The following is a 16657-nucleotide window of genomic DNA, read 5'->3' on the forward strand; positions in this document are numbered from 1 at the left end:
CAGATTGGATGGTAACGACTACTCACTTTGGTCCTTCATGATGAAGAATGTGCTGATTGCGAAAAATCTTTGGGACTATGTAAGCGAAGAAGAAGTTAGACCCAGAGTTCTGGCTCCTGCTACTCCTCCTCCAAGAGGACGTGGATAATGGGCACCTCAGCCTGTTCAGCCTACTCCACTTCAGCCACTTCCCCAAAGATCAGCAGCTCCAAAAGTATGATACACGAGATGCACAAGCTTTGTTGCTGATTGCATTGGTAGTTCAGCGGTCTATCATCCCTCACATTCGGTCTGCAGCTTCTTCTCGAGAAGCCTGGCTAGCTTTGGAGCAGATGTTTGCTGGTAAGAATGAGACCCGCATCTCTTTCTTAAAGGAAGAGCTTGAGACATTGAAGATGGATGAGGGTGATTCTATGCAAGATCACTTGAACAAAATTCAGGACTTGCGTAAGCAACTTATGAACGTCGATGAGTACTACTTAGATGCACAACTGATATCTACTACATTGAACTCATTACCTCCTTCGTACTTGGCTTTTCATACGGCCCTAAACCTCACCATGAGGATTGCCCACAGCTGATTACTTTTCTTCAGTTAGTTAGTTTGCTTCTAGAGGAGTAAACAAGAAGAAGCATTGGTGTGGATATCATAGCCTCTGAGCAAGCCTTTATGTCACAATAGAAGGGCAAGGGCAGCCAAGTAAAGAATGCTCCACAGAGCTCTGGGACTTCAAGCACTTCACAAGAGAATAAGAAACAAGGGGCACGCAAGCCAAGAAGGGTAAATGCCATTATTGCAAGAAGCCAGGCCACTACATCACTGAGTATAGAAAGCGTATAGCCAAGGAGAAAAAAAAGGAGTCGAGATGTTTGTTTCTGATGCTCCTTCCATTGCTATAGAGTCAGCGTCCTTTGTTGCAGACATGGACTATTGTTTTTATACTTGCAATTATGACTCTTCTTCGACTGATAGAGCATTTAGCTCTATTGACGATGCAGGCACTTGGTTTTTTGATAGTGGTGCATCCAGACACATCACATCTTGCAGAGATTTATTTACTTCTGTTGGTGTAGTGCCAGTTGGCAAGTTTGTACAGTATGCCAAGAATGCATCATACCCTATTAGAGGTATTGGGGAGATTGTGCTCACAACCATTGATGGCTCTATTCTCTGCCTACAGGATGCTTTATTTGTGCCAAGTATAAAGAAGAATTTGCTCTCTCTTTCTTCTTTGGCACGTTGTGGATTACATATCATCTTTGATGATGACAGATGCATGGTGAGAGATAAGAAACACATGACTTTGGTCTTGATTGGCACTTTATGTCATGGGTTATATGAGCTAGATGCTCTTTTAGTTGATCAGCCAGCGTACTTAGCGCCCACTCTTACTCCTGCTATGTTTCAGGCAAAGTTATGGCATGCTCGCATGGGGCATGTGAACTATGGTAGCTTGATGTTGTTACAACGTACACAGATGCTAGATGGATTACCTCTTTTGGAGAGACCTCCTGAGCACTTATGTGAAGGATGTATTTTGGAAAAAATGCATTGGTTTTCGTTTCCTCGTGATGTTGCTTTTAGAGCCATAGTCAGGTTACAGTTAGTGCACTCAGATGTATGTGGCCCTATGCAGACAAAGTCATTGGGTGGATGCTACTATTTTGTGATTTTTATTGATGATTTTACTCGCTTTTGTTGGGTCTATTCTTTAGTGAAAAAGTCAAAAGTGTATGATGCATTCTTGGCTTTTGTAGCACTTGTGAGAACCAATCTGACTGTAAAGTAAAAACTCTCCGTTCGGACCGAGGGGGGCAATATATCTCCTCTATGTTGAATTCCTTTTTGAAGCAAAAGGGCATTGTTCCTCAGTTCACTACTGCTTATACTCCACAACAGAATGGAGTTGCAGAGAGGAAGAATCGGTCACTCATGGTGGAGATGGCTAGATGTATGCTGAAAGCAAAGAGCTTGCCACACAGTTTTTGGATGGAAGCCATTATGTGTGCTTGCCATGTTTTGAACAGATGCCCCACCAAAGCATTAAGAAATGTGACACCTTTTGAGGCTTGGAACAGCCGGAAACCTTCTGTTGGGCACTTTTGTATCTTTGGGTGTCTTGCATATGCACACATTCCCTAGGTGCTTAGAAAAAAGTTGGATAACAAGGCTATCAAATGCATTTTTGTGGGATATACAGTGAGAGCAAAGGCTACAGACTCTATGATCCTGTTTCTAAAAAGGTCTTTGTCAGTAGGAATGCACTATTTGATGAAAAATCAAAATTGTCCCTAGCTGGTTTAGACACATATCAGGCTGCCCGTGATGTATTTGAAGGGCTGCTGCCCATTACATTTGGTGATTCAGCTGGAGTTTCAGCAAGTGAACTCAACGTTCAACCAGCTGTTCCTTTGGAAAATGCAGAAAATCAGCCATTGGCTGATCTGAATATTCAGCAAAGTGCTGAATCTGAAATTCAGCAAGAGCTTATGCACAGTAATCCGGAGGCAGGAAAAATGCCTAGATGGTATTTATAGACTATGAAAGATAGTCATCTGGATGCACCATGGCTGGTCGTACTAGATGGCAAGCTCGTATGCATGATACTGCACATACCATGGAGTTTGTTATGGCGGCAAGTACAGTTGATGATGAGGAGCTTGAATGTTTTGAGGATGCACAACATAGTGTACATTAGATGGCAACAATGCAAGCTGAATTTGATTCTATCATTAAGAATCAAACATGGGATTTAGTGTCATTGCCCATTGGGAAGAAAGCCAATGGAACAAATGGGTCTACAAGCTGAAAAGGAATGCAGATGGATCCATTGACAAATATAAGGCAAGGCTTGTAGCTAAGGGCTATGCATAGAAGAAAGGCATTGACTATGAGGAGACATTTGCTCCTACCTCCCGAATGACTACCATCAGATCTATGGTTGCTTTGGCTGCCCATTATGGATGGATTGTGCATCAATTAGATATTAAAACTGCATTTTTACATGGGGAACTTCATGAAGAAGTATATGTACAGCAACCCATTGGTTTTGCAATTGAGGGATCTGAACACTTGGTTTACAAGTTGAAAAAGGCTTTATATGGCTTGAAACAAGCTCCTAGAGCTTGGTATGCAAAGATTGATGCCTTTTTACTCAGCCAAGGGTTTATAAACAGCTCATCTGAGTCTACCGTTTACGTATGTAAAAAGGGGGGATCCATGCTGATCATTTGTCTTTATGTTGATGATCTCTTGCTTACAGGGACACAGGCTGATCAGATTTTAGCATTTAAACAAAATTTGCAGCAAACTTTTGAGATGTCAAACTATTCAATGGCAAATTTGCAGCAAACTTTTGAGATGTCAAACTATTCAATGGCCTATTAAGATGGCCAGGAGTGGATGGCTTCACTTGTTGGAACAGCAAAAAATGGGCCAGCATGGTGGACTATGTAATGGGCTCACCAGCATTAATTCTAGAAAATAAACATTTTCAGATATTGATAAGTCGATCAACATAGCGGCCGACCATGCGATCCTAAAATTTACTCTAGCATGTGGTCAGAGACAAGAAACATGCACACACTTAACACACATTTCTGCATTATGAATTTCTAGAGCAAATGTTGTATATCTATAGTGATGTAGTACGAGATGGCTTAAGCCAGCTAGACCAACATGAACCACTGGAAGATGTCACTAGATCTCTAGCGAAGGTTTTACATGTTGCAGCTTCAAAGGCATTCCCATGTAAGATGGGCTCTATTGCAATGCGCAGTTGTATTGCCCCTCAAAATGCTTGGTATGATGATGAGTGCAGACAAACTAGGACCCGCCTACAGAGGGATATTACACTAGGGACATGCACACACAAGCAGGAGGGAATGTCTTTCATTGTCTTGTGCAAAAACAAAATGTGTATGAGTGACACAACTTAGAAAACATGTCCACTAACCAATTTCAGGCCCTCTGTCCTTTATATTTGAATAGCTCCTCTAACAGTCTCTGACATAAAACTACAGCCTTGGGGAATCAACTTACATTTTCCAAGCCTTGTGCACCTTTTGTGGTCTTGAGATATCAGATCTGGGCACTCATTCAAATCTATCACTTTTTTGTTTGTGAATTTTAGCAGTCATATGCAATTCTTTTTCCCAAGTTAGACATACATTAACTCCATATTGCCTGAACTGCTAAGTCTTTTTTTTGCCACAAGTGCTAAACCCCAGCTTTAGTCTGTCTGACAAATGTTTGATGTAAGCTGGATAAAGAACTTGGCAGATGTTTGCCATGGCAATGCTTACCATTGGTCTCTCCCAAGAAAATAATTATTTATGGGAGGTTTTGCCACACGTTTATTATGTTTCTTCACCAAACTTGCATACCGACGATAGGTTGGTTAAAAGCCATATCAGGCATATCCATCAGATGATAGAGATCAATATGGCCTAAATCATCTGATTGATATAACACATAGTAGGATTCTAACAGGCCCAAAGCATGGATTCAAAAATATTTTAATAAATACATGCTTAAGCTTATATGTATCCTATTCTTTTGCCATGTGAAAACTTGACTGTGGAAAACCTGTTTTTTAATTTTTCGGGGGGAAGAGGCTTGCTGACAATATCATTTGGCATTTTCAATCCTTCAGTCTCTCAATCTCTGTAACATCTCCTTTATGCTCCTTGAATAATTACACTGTTAAGGAATGAAAGCATAGCATGCAGTGTTCATTGAAAGTAACAGCTGACAGATATCAAGCTGCACAAGAGTGCTGATGTCATCCTGCTGCCTGTGACAACGGCCACTGACTGTGACACCGCCAGCTCCTTCATGTCAGTCAGGCCTGCTGCCTCCTCAGTCAGTGCTGCCCTCGCCAGCCCTCAGCTCCCTCCCACCCCAGCTCTTCCCTGCTTTCTGTGCAAAACCCCTCCTACATTCTGCCCACCAGGCCTGCCTTTTCCCACACCTGCATGCTGCTTCCAGCACCACCAGCCTCCTGCTGCTCTGCACTGCCAGCCTCCTGCTTTCACCCTGCCCCTTTACCTCTCCTTCTACATCCTTTCTCACAGCCTCCACACCTGCCCCAGTAGCAGCCCTGTTCAAGTCTTGTCAATGGCCTTCAGCCCTTTCCTCTCCAATTCTTCCTTTTCAACTAAGCCCTCAGCTGTTGTCATGAAAGGAAAATAGCTTTGATTGTTCAAATCGGTAGAATTTGAGTATGCACAATATAATGCATTATGCATGAGTGCAAGCCAATCCTCTACATATATCAATAGTTCACTGTTCCACAACTAATGTGTATCATGTATCTGTACGGAACATTCAGGAACTTTTATTGGAACAATGGATATTAACATTGGAAATGACGGAACTTAACAATTGGTCCATTATACTAGTCCGTTCAAGCTATCGTATAATCTACCTCCGTGAAATCCTGGCCAGAAACCAAGTCAGCAGTCACTTCTTCACGCTTTTGCAAGTTCAATATTTCTAATGTCACCTTCTCTTGATTTTGTGAGTCTGGGTTCTGCTTGATACCTGCAATGAGACAAGCCACTGCATGTAAAGCAAACCCAGTGCTAGTAACATGCTTCCCTTGCTTCCTTTTAAATTGAAACTGTTTTAAGCCACACGATCTTACCTAAGATTTGAACAAGCCGATAACAACTCTCTCCCTTGTTCGCATTGCCTGGAATTCGAATACGAACAAAAGCCCCAACTACCCTGTTTAGAAGCTCAGGATCATTTTGCATACTGTCTAACAATGACCTTTTCAGATATATCAGATTGATGTTGTTGATATCAATCGCAGCAAAATCACTGGGATTGGGCTTCAATTGATTGCAGTTATCAGATTTCCTTCTTGATTTATGCTGCTTCTCAAAAGAAATCTTGGTTGGCTGATTATCTTCTTTGTTTTCAAAGTCCAACATATCATTGTTTTTGGCTTGAGGTGATACGGTGTTGTTTTGAGCAAGGTGAGAATTCAGCAGCTTCCTCAGTTCAAATTTACCAACACACTTTTTACCAAAAAGCTTTTGCAGTTGTTCATCACATACAATTTGCCCTCGTCGTAGAGGATTGATTAGCTTATGCTCTTCTATGTAATTCCACAAGAGCTTCCTTACTGCAGAAATAGGCAGTTGCTTCTTAGGATCTTCTTTCATTTTCAGCATAAAGTCTGCCATGTCCTTAGAAACCCAACCGACAAATTGTTGTGCCTTCAAGTGTTCACATTTTAGCTTGTTTCCATTTTCATCAGCATGAGCACCTTCTTCCTCCCCTTCCTCATACTCACTCCCACTTGTGTCTTTTGCTTTGGAAGATCTAGTCAGCCGCTTTCTTTTCAGCCGCATTGAGCGTCTTGGTGTTGGTTTAGTATCAGAATCTGTGCTGCCTCCCTCCTCTGCAACATGCTTTGCATCTAAATCACCATTCTCAAGATGCTCACCAGCTTCTTTGGCCTTGCAAGCCTTCTCAAGCTCTGGCAATGTCAGTGAAAGCTTCTTTTGAAGGTCCTCCCAATACTCCTTAAACAAGCCTTCATAAGTTTCTTTGTCATTGAAATCTACCTGGACCTGCCATATGCATTATGCTTTAGAAGGATAAATCAAAGCTAAACCTTAGCTTTCCAAAACATGTAGCACATTGTACATGACTAAAACACTTAAATAGGGCAAGGGCAACAGCAGGCCGCCTTTGTCTAAGCTTGAAAGTGGTGACATGGGTTGTGTTCTTTTTCACTACTTTGTAAGGTTTGCAAGTAAATGAGACACCATGCACAGCAAGCTTACCCCATCTGCATTGATTGTCTCCTTGTGTTCAATCATCTGTACAATTGGGTGGCAGACTTCACACAAACCTTCACCTTTCCGTATACAAAGAAAATCTGCTTCTCTCACACAGCCTTTGCAAAAAGCAGTAGGGCATGTGTAGCAATGTACTTTTGCAGACTTTGAGCAATAAGCACAGACATGCCAACCTGAAATATCAGTTATCTAAAAGTTTAACAGGCTAACAGTAAACTAGTAGCTACTGGCACATACAACAGCCAAGAGAGAATATTGCTCTAAGCTTCTTTAACCAGTCACCAGTCTCAACCCAATGTGTTTCAAAGCACTGAATTTAGAAAAACAGAGCCAACAATGCCCCTCCATCCACCCACAAATGCTTCAAATCAATTTGATCACAATTAAATGGTTGCCTATAGCCTTTTAAAATGATCCTTCCACTGATTTAAACAGTTTGACAAAAAACAAGGAGCAACAAACAAGTGAAGACAAATAGTTGGCCACCAACTCCCATTGGCTACTCCACGGGCTAGTCAGCAGGTTAGGATAAGAGCAGGAATAAATCCACCAGGGTTGTTTGTAAATGATCTTTATGATAGAACTGCTCAACAAAAGAACTTAAGAATGTGTGCTCACAATGGAGAAACACTCTCATTCAAAAGGAACTCAAATAGGGAACAATGATGCAATTTGAACAAATATTGACAAAGCATCTACTCTACTCTACATCTCCGCTATGAAAGACTTTAGAGAAACATGATTTACAAGGTTGAGGATCCTGAAAAACGAACTGTGTGTCATATGGGGTTACTGATGTTCAAGAACTTGTGATTTTGTGCCATATGAATGATACTGGAAGATGGCAAAAGTTGTGCAATGTGGATTGCGAAGAAAGGACAAACATATTTCTAAGTAGCATCACTTTAGTGGCACTATCTTGTGTAAGATACAATATGGGGTGTGATGGCATAAGTACTCAAAGAGTTTGCATGGGACTTCAACCATTCCCAGAACGTGAGAGGGGTTGTCAGCAGTCATGATTAGATTCATGCCTTTTCTATGTGTCGTCTCATTCCTGCAAGCCTCAGTGTAAGTCAAACAGGGCAATTTGGAGCTTTCGCACTGCCTGACTATGCCCAACCAGGTCTAGCAATAGCAGAGCCCAATATTATGGAGGTCTTTGTCCATTTCCTCAGGCTGCCCATAGGGCGTTTATGCAGGTCGGCCAGATTTTAGTGCGCTGGTCTAGCATTTATGGTCATATCAGTTCCCTATTTTCAGCCTATTTATAGGCAGACACATTCCCTCGCCCTTCAGTTGTCTTCTTCACCAACTTTCCTCATCTCCCTATTATCAGCAGATTTCCTCATTCTCCTGCCTTGAACTGCACCCTCACTATCCTGTCTCTCTGACATTCATGGAATACAATCGTGTTTCTTCAATTGAGATCTCAAGGAATATGTCCGAGTTTCTACCACTAAAGTTTCCCAATCCTTATCGAGCTCAATCCCACACAATTCTGAAACCACATGCTGTTTTCTGTGATCAGCAACCCTAAAACTCAGTTTGCACCTTGATTTGAAGCCTGGAGAGCCCAAATAAAGTCTTCTATAGCTGCATGGAAATCAGCCCTTTTGTACACTATCAAATCTCACCGATTCTGCTGTCCACTAACCGAATTTGCATCCAAGCAATGGCTCAAAACACTTCGGCCATGGGAATGCACGGACCGAATGTACATGGTATGCAACCACCTATGCAGGGTTTGCAAAGCCAAATGTATCCAAGAATGGCCAGTGGAACTATATGCCCGGTATGTTTGGGACTCATGGAACAGCTGCTGGTTAGGTTAATGCACCATTTAATGCTAGTCGAAATGTTGGTATAGTAAGTGTACCCTTTTTGCAAACACCTAAAACCAACCATCTTGGAAAGGGCAATAATTCCCTGATTAAGCACTTAGCTACAGCAATCAACAAATGAATATAACTTCAAATGCACAAATTACCATCATAATCTTAGACATTGGACACCCTATTGGAAAGGACGCCCTAATTAAGTGCTTAACTACAACAATCAGCAAATGAATATAACTTCAAATGCACAAATTACCTTAATAATCTCGGACATTGGACACCCTGTTAGCCCCAAAACTAGCACCCCTTTCGGTATTTCTTTAACTTGATTGCTAATGGAATGAGTACAAGTTGAGATTCACAAACTCCTTTGTTGTTCTAAAAAACCAATTTGTTGTAATAACAATCAGCAATCCATTCGGGCCAATTGCCCCTTGATATTTTATGCAAGACTTGCACAAATGGAACCACCAACTAGCCAAATGCTGCCAAAATTACAATGAATGGGCTAGCATCTGAATTCCCTGACAATTACACAAATTTCAGGTGCTGAATTTAGTGCACGATGCCTTCACCAATTGGCATGGGTCTCGAGGTGGCTGTCAAACCCTAATTTCTACAAAAATTTAGGGTTTACAACAGAGATATCTTTGCTGTTCACCAAATTTGACTAAGATTTGCTCACAATGGCTGAGAAATGCTGAGATTTCCTGAGAATGGGTTGAAGAAGGTGAGAGAAAACCAAGATAAGAGAGAAATCTGATTTTCTTCACAAGAAAACCCTAAATTTTGCTTGTTGCCCGCTCCAGTCTTCATTTAATGTAGTCACCTACAGCCAAGCACCTCCAAAATGCTATCATCTGATCAGCAATACTGTTGCCAGCCCCTGGAAGGTGACTCCCTGTTGTCCCCTACCTATTGAGGCCCCCACATGGCTATCTTCTACAGCAAATTGTTGTTCTTTGATCATAAAATGGACTAGTAGAGCTCTCTCTCTCTCCCTCTCCCAAGTTGTAAATTGACTGAATGGCTAAGACCTAGCTCCCAAAAACGTTTTCTCAGTTTGCATGGGCATTTTTGCCAAGTGGCAACATTCTAAACCCCATTTTTCAACATTATCCAACCATTTGATTAATTTTCAGATTTGAATAATCCCAAAAATTAATTTCAACTCTTCTGACCCTGCCCAAAATTAAATGTGTCCATCCATAATTAAATCGGATAGGTTGTTTGCAACTTGGGATGGTCCTCAACCTCTATTGACCCTTAGACTAGAGTTAATTAATTAATTAATTACTACTAGTCCCTAGTGTCACCACCGACACTTATTGGCCAAACCACTACCCTAGGGTCCAATCTGATACCGACTGACCAACAATAGCTAGTCGGTATAACTTATCACAACTTTTGCCTTTGACAGCCACTACATCCTCAAGGTCCTTGGCCTGTTACTGTGGAATATCTGCCATGTGCATCACATATGCTTAAACAACCTTGCATATTTGATTAATAACTTAATCAAATGTTATTAGCAAGATTAAAGCATCTTAAAATTTTACGTTCTTGTGATAGAATTCTGAAAATTAATTCAATAATCACTCTAGTGCTCAAAAAATTAATTTCACAATCAATAACAAAATTGGCTAGGCCAATTTATATTCCGAGTATCCCTAAGCAGTTATTAGCCCTTAGACCAGCATTCATTAATTGATTAATGCCTAGTCTCTAATGTCCCATTGACAAGAGCAGCCAATAAATTAGTCTAGACCCAAATCTTGTGAGAAGTGAGAGGATACACAGAGATTGAAGCTCAGCTCTGCGGAGAGTATAGTTGACAGTGAAGAGATTGTGTAAAAGTGAAGACATAACTCCTAATACAATAATCAAAGAGTGTAATGTGCAAGTACAAAGTAAAATCTTGAAACCTTAGGGTTGCTCTGCGGAGCATTTTTAGCTTGGCTGCCCTTGCCCTTCTGCCTTGCCATAAAACCCTACTCAGAGGCTATAACATCCACCCCACTATTTTTTCTTGTTTGCTCTTCCTCTAAGAGCAAACTAACCGACTGAAAGAAAGTAAGTAGTTGCGGATAAATTCTCATAGTGAGATTCAAGGCCACATAAAGACCAAATAAGAGGGGGATAAGAGGGGGGCAATGAATTCAAAGTAGTAGACATCAACTACGCATCGTCCTGAATTTTATTGAGATGATCCTGCATAGAATCACCTTCATCCATCTTCACCGTCTGCGCATCGCCCTGAATTTTATTGAGATGATCCTGCATAGAATCACCTTCATCCATCTTCATCGTCTCAAGCTCTTTCTTCAAGAAAGAGATACGTGTCTCATTTTTTCTAGCAAATATCTACTCAAGGGTCAGCCATGCTTCTCATGAAGAAGTTGCAAACCGAATGTGTGGGATGGTAGATCGCTGAACTGCCAATGCAATCAGTGACAATGCCTGAGCATCCCGTGTGTCCCAAGCCTTTTGTGCAGCTGATCTCTGGGGAAGTGGCTAAGCTAGAGTGGGCTAAGTACGCTAAGCAAGCTGAGTAGGTCTTTGTCCACGTCCTCTTGCAAGAGGTGTGATAGGAGCCACAACTCCAAGCTGAACTTCTTCACCACTAACATAATCCCAAATATTCTTCATAATCAGCACATTTTTCATCATAAAAGACCATAGAGAATAGTTATTGCCATCCAACGTATCCTCTTTGGACACATATGTGGATACATCACCTCCCTAATTGGCCATGGTAAATGTCATTGATCAAGGAGCACAAGAGCAATACTTCAAGCTGGACCAACCTGGAAATCTGAAATTTCCTGAAATTACAGAATGCACTCTGCTCTGTAATTAGCAAATCTAATCACACTGTCCAAAATTGTCTGATGTGTATACACTATCCAAGGTACAAACAGTGCTCAACAGCACAAAAAATGCAAAAGCCCCAAAATTTCTTATCCCAAAATGAACAAATTCAATCTATTACGGACTATCACTGATGTGCATTTGCCAATCTCTGAGCTGACATCAAAAGCCCCAAATTTGTGGTTCGAAATTCACAAAATCTCTGCTATAAATATGTCCTAGACACATGCAGGAACAGAGATACGCTGCCCGTGCACGAGCCCCTTTCAGAAGATTAAATTTGCATAAAAATTTGATACTTTTTTCTTTTTTTAATCTTTGATGCAGGTGGCTGAGCTGAGCTATGATGGGCAGTTGGGTGGTGGCGGAGCTCAGCAGAGCTATCAACTGCAGGCGCAAGTTACTGACAGCTGGGCAGCAGCGATGCACAAGACAGCTGGTCGAAGGAACTAACGGGTAGCAGCTGTCCAAACCAAGGAGCAGGGGTGGGAGCTCATCAGCAAGCTGGAGTTGAATGTAGTCATACTTGCTCTAGAGGAAGACCAGGCAGCGCAGGGCTGGCAGGGCACTCCTGGTACTAGCAGCACTAGCTGCTCCACCGAACTGGAAGCTAGCAGGTATAGGCCAGCAAACTGGGTGTTGTGATGGCGGACCTGGCGGTGCGGGTAGCGGACCTGCTGCAGACGCGGGAGATGGCTCTGGTGGAGCTGAGAACAGCTGATGGTGGTGGAGCTGTTGACATTGGAGGTGGCGGCTCAATTGGCGACTCTGAAGTCTACACTGATACCGAATGTGAGATGTGAGAGGATGCATAAAGATTGAAGATCAGTTGAGAGTACAATTGATAGTGAAGAGAGTGTGTAAGAGTGAAGACACGACTCCCAATACAATAATCAAAGAGTGTAATGTGCAAGTACAAAGTACAACCCTTAAACCTTAGGGTTACTAAAGTGTGTTCACACCCGAAAGGTGTAAAACACAATAAGTATCCAATCTGTGTAACATAGGCACATAAAATAAAAGAGAATAAAGCTAGGGGGGAAAACCTCTCATAAGGAGAGTAAAAAGGGCCCCCAATGTCCTACTGAGGATCACCGACACTCCTTTGTGAGCGTAGGTGTGAGTCAAACCCAACAAATCTGACATCGAATACCACCTAGTACTTGTCAAACATAACTTATTACAACTTTTACTTTTGGCACCCATTGCATCCTTGGGGTCCTTGGCCTGTTACTATGAAATAACTGCCATGTGCATCACATGTGCTAAACAACCTTGCACATTTGATTAATATCTTAATCAAATGTTATCGGCAAGATTAGAGCATCTCAAAATTTCACGTCCCCATGACAGATTGCATTTCCTTCATTCCCGTGTAAATGTTTATACTAAGAGGCATCATCACTGCTTGATTGCATCTCACTGTATGAAGACATATTGCTGTAATTTCTCAGCTGACAACAAAAATCAGCACTAGCACAAATCTTTGGCTTGCAATCAAGTGCCTCGGGCCCACCAAATCAAAGGATTGAGTGGTGTCTCAGCAACTAAACCGTAAAACCAGTCTTTCTTCTTGGAAAGGGCGACCTAATTGAGTACTTAACTACAACAATTAGCAAATGAATATAACTTCAAATGCACAAATTACCTTAATAATCTCAGACATTGCACACCCAGTTAGCCCCAAAACAAGCGCCCCTTTCGATATTTCTTTAACTTGATTGCTAATGGAATGAGTACGAGCTAAGATTCACAATCTCCTTTGTTGTTCTAAAAAACCAATTTGCTGTAATAACAATCAGCAATCCATTCAAGCCGATTGCCCCTTGATTTTTTACCTAGGAATTGCACAAATGGAACCACCAACTAGCCAAATGCTACCCAAATTACAATGAATGGGCTAGCATCTGAATTCCCTGACAATTACACAAATTTCAGGTGTTGAATTTTGTGTACGATGCCTTCACCAATTGGCACAAGTTTCGAGGTGGCTATCAAACCCTAATTTCTACAAAAATTTAGGGTTTACAACAAAGATAACTTTAATGTCCACCAAATTTGACTGAGATCTACTCACACTAGCTAAGAAATGTTGAGATCTCTTGAGAAAAGGTTGAAGAAGGAAAGAAAGCCAAGATAAGAGAGAAATTTAATTTTCTTCGCGAGAAAACCCTAAATTCTGCTTGTGGCTTCAACCTGTATTTAATGCAGCCACCTACAGTCAATCACCTCCAAAATGTTGTCACCTGATCAGCAATGTTGTTGCCAACCCCTGGAAGATGAATCCCTGCTGTCCCCTGTCAAAAGATGACGTACTAGTGAGACAATAGGGTTGGCGGGGAGGAACACAAAGTGAACTCGACAAACGTGGAGAAGAGAAGAGAAGAGAAGAGAGAAAAAAAACTCTAATGAATGGAATGATGAAGTTCTGAATCATGGAGTGAATGTGATACAAGGGAACAAGGGTGCCATAGTACAAGAAAGATGACGAAGACAGCCACAAACCATGAACCGCAATGTCCTCCTGAAGGGGTGTGAGGATAGTGGAGAGGCTCGAGAGAAGAGGTGACGGACTAAATGAATGAGAGAGTGGCCTATACATAGGCACAATCAGTCTAGGATGGCACCCCTTTTTGGGGCTGCAAACCCTAAACGCAAAACGCAAAAACGCAAACTGCAGGTGAAGGGTGAAGGGTTTCTCAACACCCCCTCTTAGGCCCAAAAAGGGGAACAAGAGAAGAGTGAGGTGGAGATGCAATGCTACATGCTGAAGAATGCTCATGCAACAGGTGCCACTTGGACAATGTCCCTCATGGGGAAATTATTCACTTGCCCAAGCGCCCTAGTACATAGATGATGAAATCATGCAATGCATAGGAGGAATGTCGGACTTTGTGTGATGCCGAGAACCATAAGGACATACCCGTACTAGATCTCGGGAGGTGGCTCCATGCTGACTAAGTGGCCAAAGCAACAAGAAGAGGAGGAAGAAGATGTAGAGGATTCCTAAGATCCAAGATTTCCACCTGAAAGGGAACCTACAGTAAAGAACAGTAGACAGAGTGAACGTGAGAACCCAAAACTCAACCTCGGGAGAGAAGCCACTAGCTCCGTGCATCCATGCTGGAAGGAACACGAAGGCCTCGTCACCAAGTCGCGGTTGAACCTCCAAGATCCCGATATAGGTGGTACATGAAGATCCTGGGTATCAATAGAAGAGATGAGTGGTCGAAGAAAGCCACCCCAAGAAAGTGGAGGATGGGTGAAGAACTTCATGTGGAGAAGGTTCCCCCTCTGAGGTGGGAGGTGGAGGGGCCCCTGTTGAAGTCGAAGAAGAAGTAGATGCTCCCTCTGAGGTCAAAGAAACAACATCCCCCTCTGAATCCCCTTCTGAAGGGGATAGAAAATCCAAAAACTCATGGATCACGGTCTCCGAAATGTCTGATGATGAAGGAAGTGTCGCCGGTCGTGCCGAAGAAGGTATCTGGGGTGCCGAAGAGCGTCCAAAGGTAGCCTCTCGAACCTGAGTAGTGGAGGGTGGAAAAGGGTGGAGCTCAGAATGAGCAAAAGATGGGCAACAATCGTTGTCTCTCAATGGAGCAGACTGGGTAACCGAAGAAGAGAAAGAAGTCAAGCAGCCACTATCTCTCGAAGGAGGAGACTGACAAGGAGACGGTATCAAACAAGCACTATCTCTCGATGGAGCGGGCTGTAGATCCGTAGGTCGTGGAAGCCACTGTACCTGAAAATAAGTGGGAGAAGATTGCCGTTGGCATTGCAACGATCTCCAAGAGGCCATAGCACCAATCGATCCTCCATGTGCTGAAAAGGACTTAGTGCACATCGGATGCGTCTTATTGCCTTGAGCATAGTACTCTAATAGCCGATGCAAAACGATCTCTGTGGCCCAAAAATGAGAGGTGGCATAAGGAGTGCCTGGTGGAAGACGCATATACTCCGGGGGGGTGGGGCGCAAAGGTCGAAGTCGGCAAGCATCGATGGTGTGTCCGGTGATGCCACAGTAGGAGCACCCAGTAGTCTGGTCATCTATTGGTAAAGAAGCCATGGATACCAGTATGCCTTGTTGAAGAAGGAAGAGATTAGCCACCATGAACCACGAACCGCAATGTCTGCCTCAAGGGATGTGAGAGCAGTATGAAGCACGAACCGCAATGTCCGCCTCAAGGGGTGGGAGGGTAGTGGAAGGGCTGGAAGTGAGTTGCTAGTAGGAGGAGGATGTGACCACCAGTAAGAAATTGCAACCAGTAGAAAAACGCAAGTGAGGAGAGAAAAAGACTAGAAACACAAGCAGGACAACTTGTAGGAGAGAGAAATACTAAAAACGTAGGCAACAGGTGAGAGAAAGACTAAAAACGCAGGAAAAACAGCCTGCAAGAGAGAGAAATACTAAAAACATAGGCAGTAGGTAAAAAAAAGACTAAAAACGCAGACAGGACAGCCTGCAGGAGAGAGAAAGACTAAAAACGCAAGCAGGATAACCTGCAGGAGAGAGAAAGACTAAAAACGTAGGCAACAGGTGAGAGAAAGACTAAAAACGCAGGAAAAAACAGCAGCAGCAGTCAATATGCTGAAATCAGCTCCGAACAGTGTGTGATAGCCTGGAAAAATGCGCCAGACTGTTGTAGACAGCAATGGCCGGCTTGGACCGCGATGTCCTCCGCGAACGGGATATGGGCAGCAAGCTGAAACACCTGAAATCTGCAAAAACGAGATTTTGATGCAATGGAAGAATAAGAGAAGTGGATGCCGAACCCACCACCCGTCTTTGCCTTCACTGGAGTGGAGGATCTTTGCCGATGTTTAAGCGGATTCAGCTCTGATACCATGTCAAAAGATGACGTACCAGCGAGAAAGTAGAGTTGGCGGAGAGGAACACGAAGTGAACTCGGCAAACATAGAGAAGAGAAGAGAAGAGAAAAAAAAAAACTCTGATGAATGGAATGATGAAGTTCTAAATCATGGAGTGAATGTGATACAAGGAAACAAGGGTGCCATAACACAAGGAAGATGATGAAGACAACCGCAAACCACGAACCGCAATGTCCTCCTAAAGGGGTGTGAGGATAGTGGAGAGGTTGGAGAGAAGAGGTGACCGACTGAATGAATCAGCC

General features: G+C 42.7%; 1 protein-coding gene across 2 annotated transcripts in view; it reads right to left on the bottom strand.

Annotated features, from left to right (window-relative positions):
• The window catches only part of LOC148035080 (zinc finger CCCH domain-containing protein 19-like), a 57905-nt gene that overhangs the window by 15362 nt on the left and 25886 nt on the right, over positions 1–16657 (bottom strand). For both annotated transcript variants that reach the window (XM_087680006.1, XM_087680005.1), the window contains exons 4-6: positions 6802–6989; positions 5649–6585; positions 5430–5545 (exon numbers count right to left, since the gene is read on the bottom strand). In XM_087680006.1, coding sequence (XP_087536132.1) covers positions 5430–5545; positions 5649–6585; positions 6802–6989 — 1241 coding nt within the window. The remainder of the gene's footprint in view (positions 1–5429; positions 5546–5648; positions 6586–6801; positions 6990–16657) is intronic.

Source organism: Lygodium microphyllum, chromosome 6, assembly GCF_053477565.2.
Source record: "Lygodium microphyllum isolate KBCC chromosome 6, Lygodium_microphyllum_v1.1.10, whole genome shotgun sequence".
Lineage (NCBI taxonomy): Eukaryota > Viridiplantae > Streptophyta > Polypodiopsida > Schizaeales > Lygodiaceae > Lygodium > Lygodium microphyllum.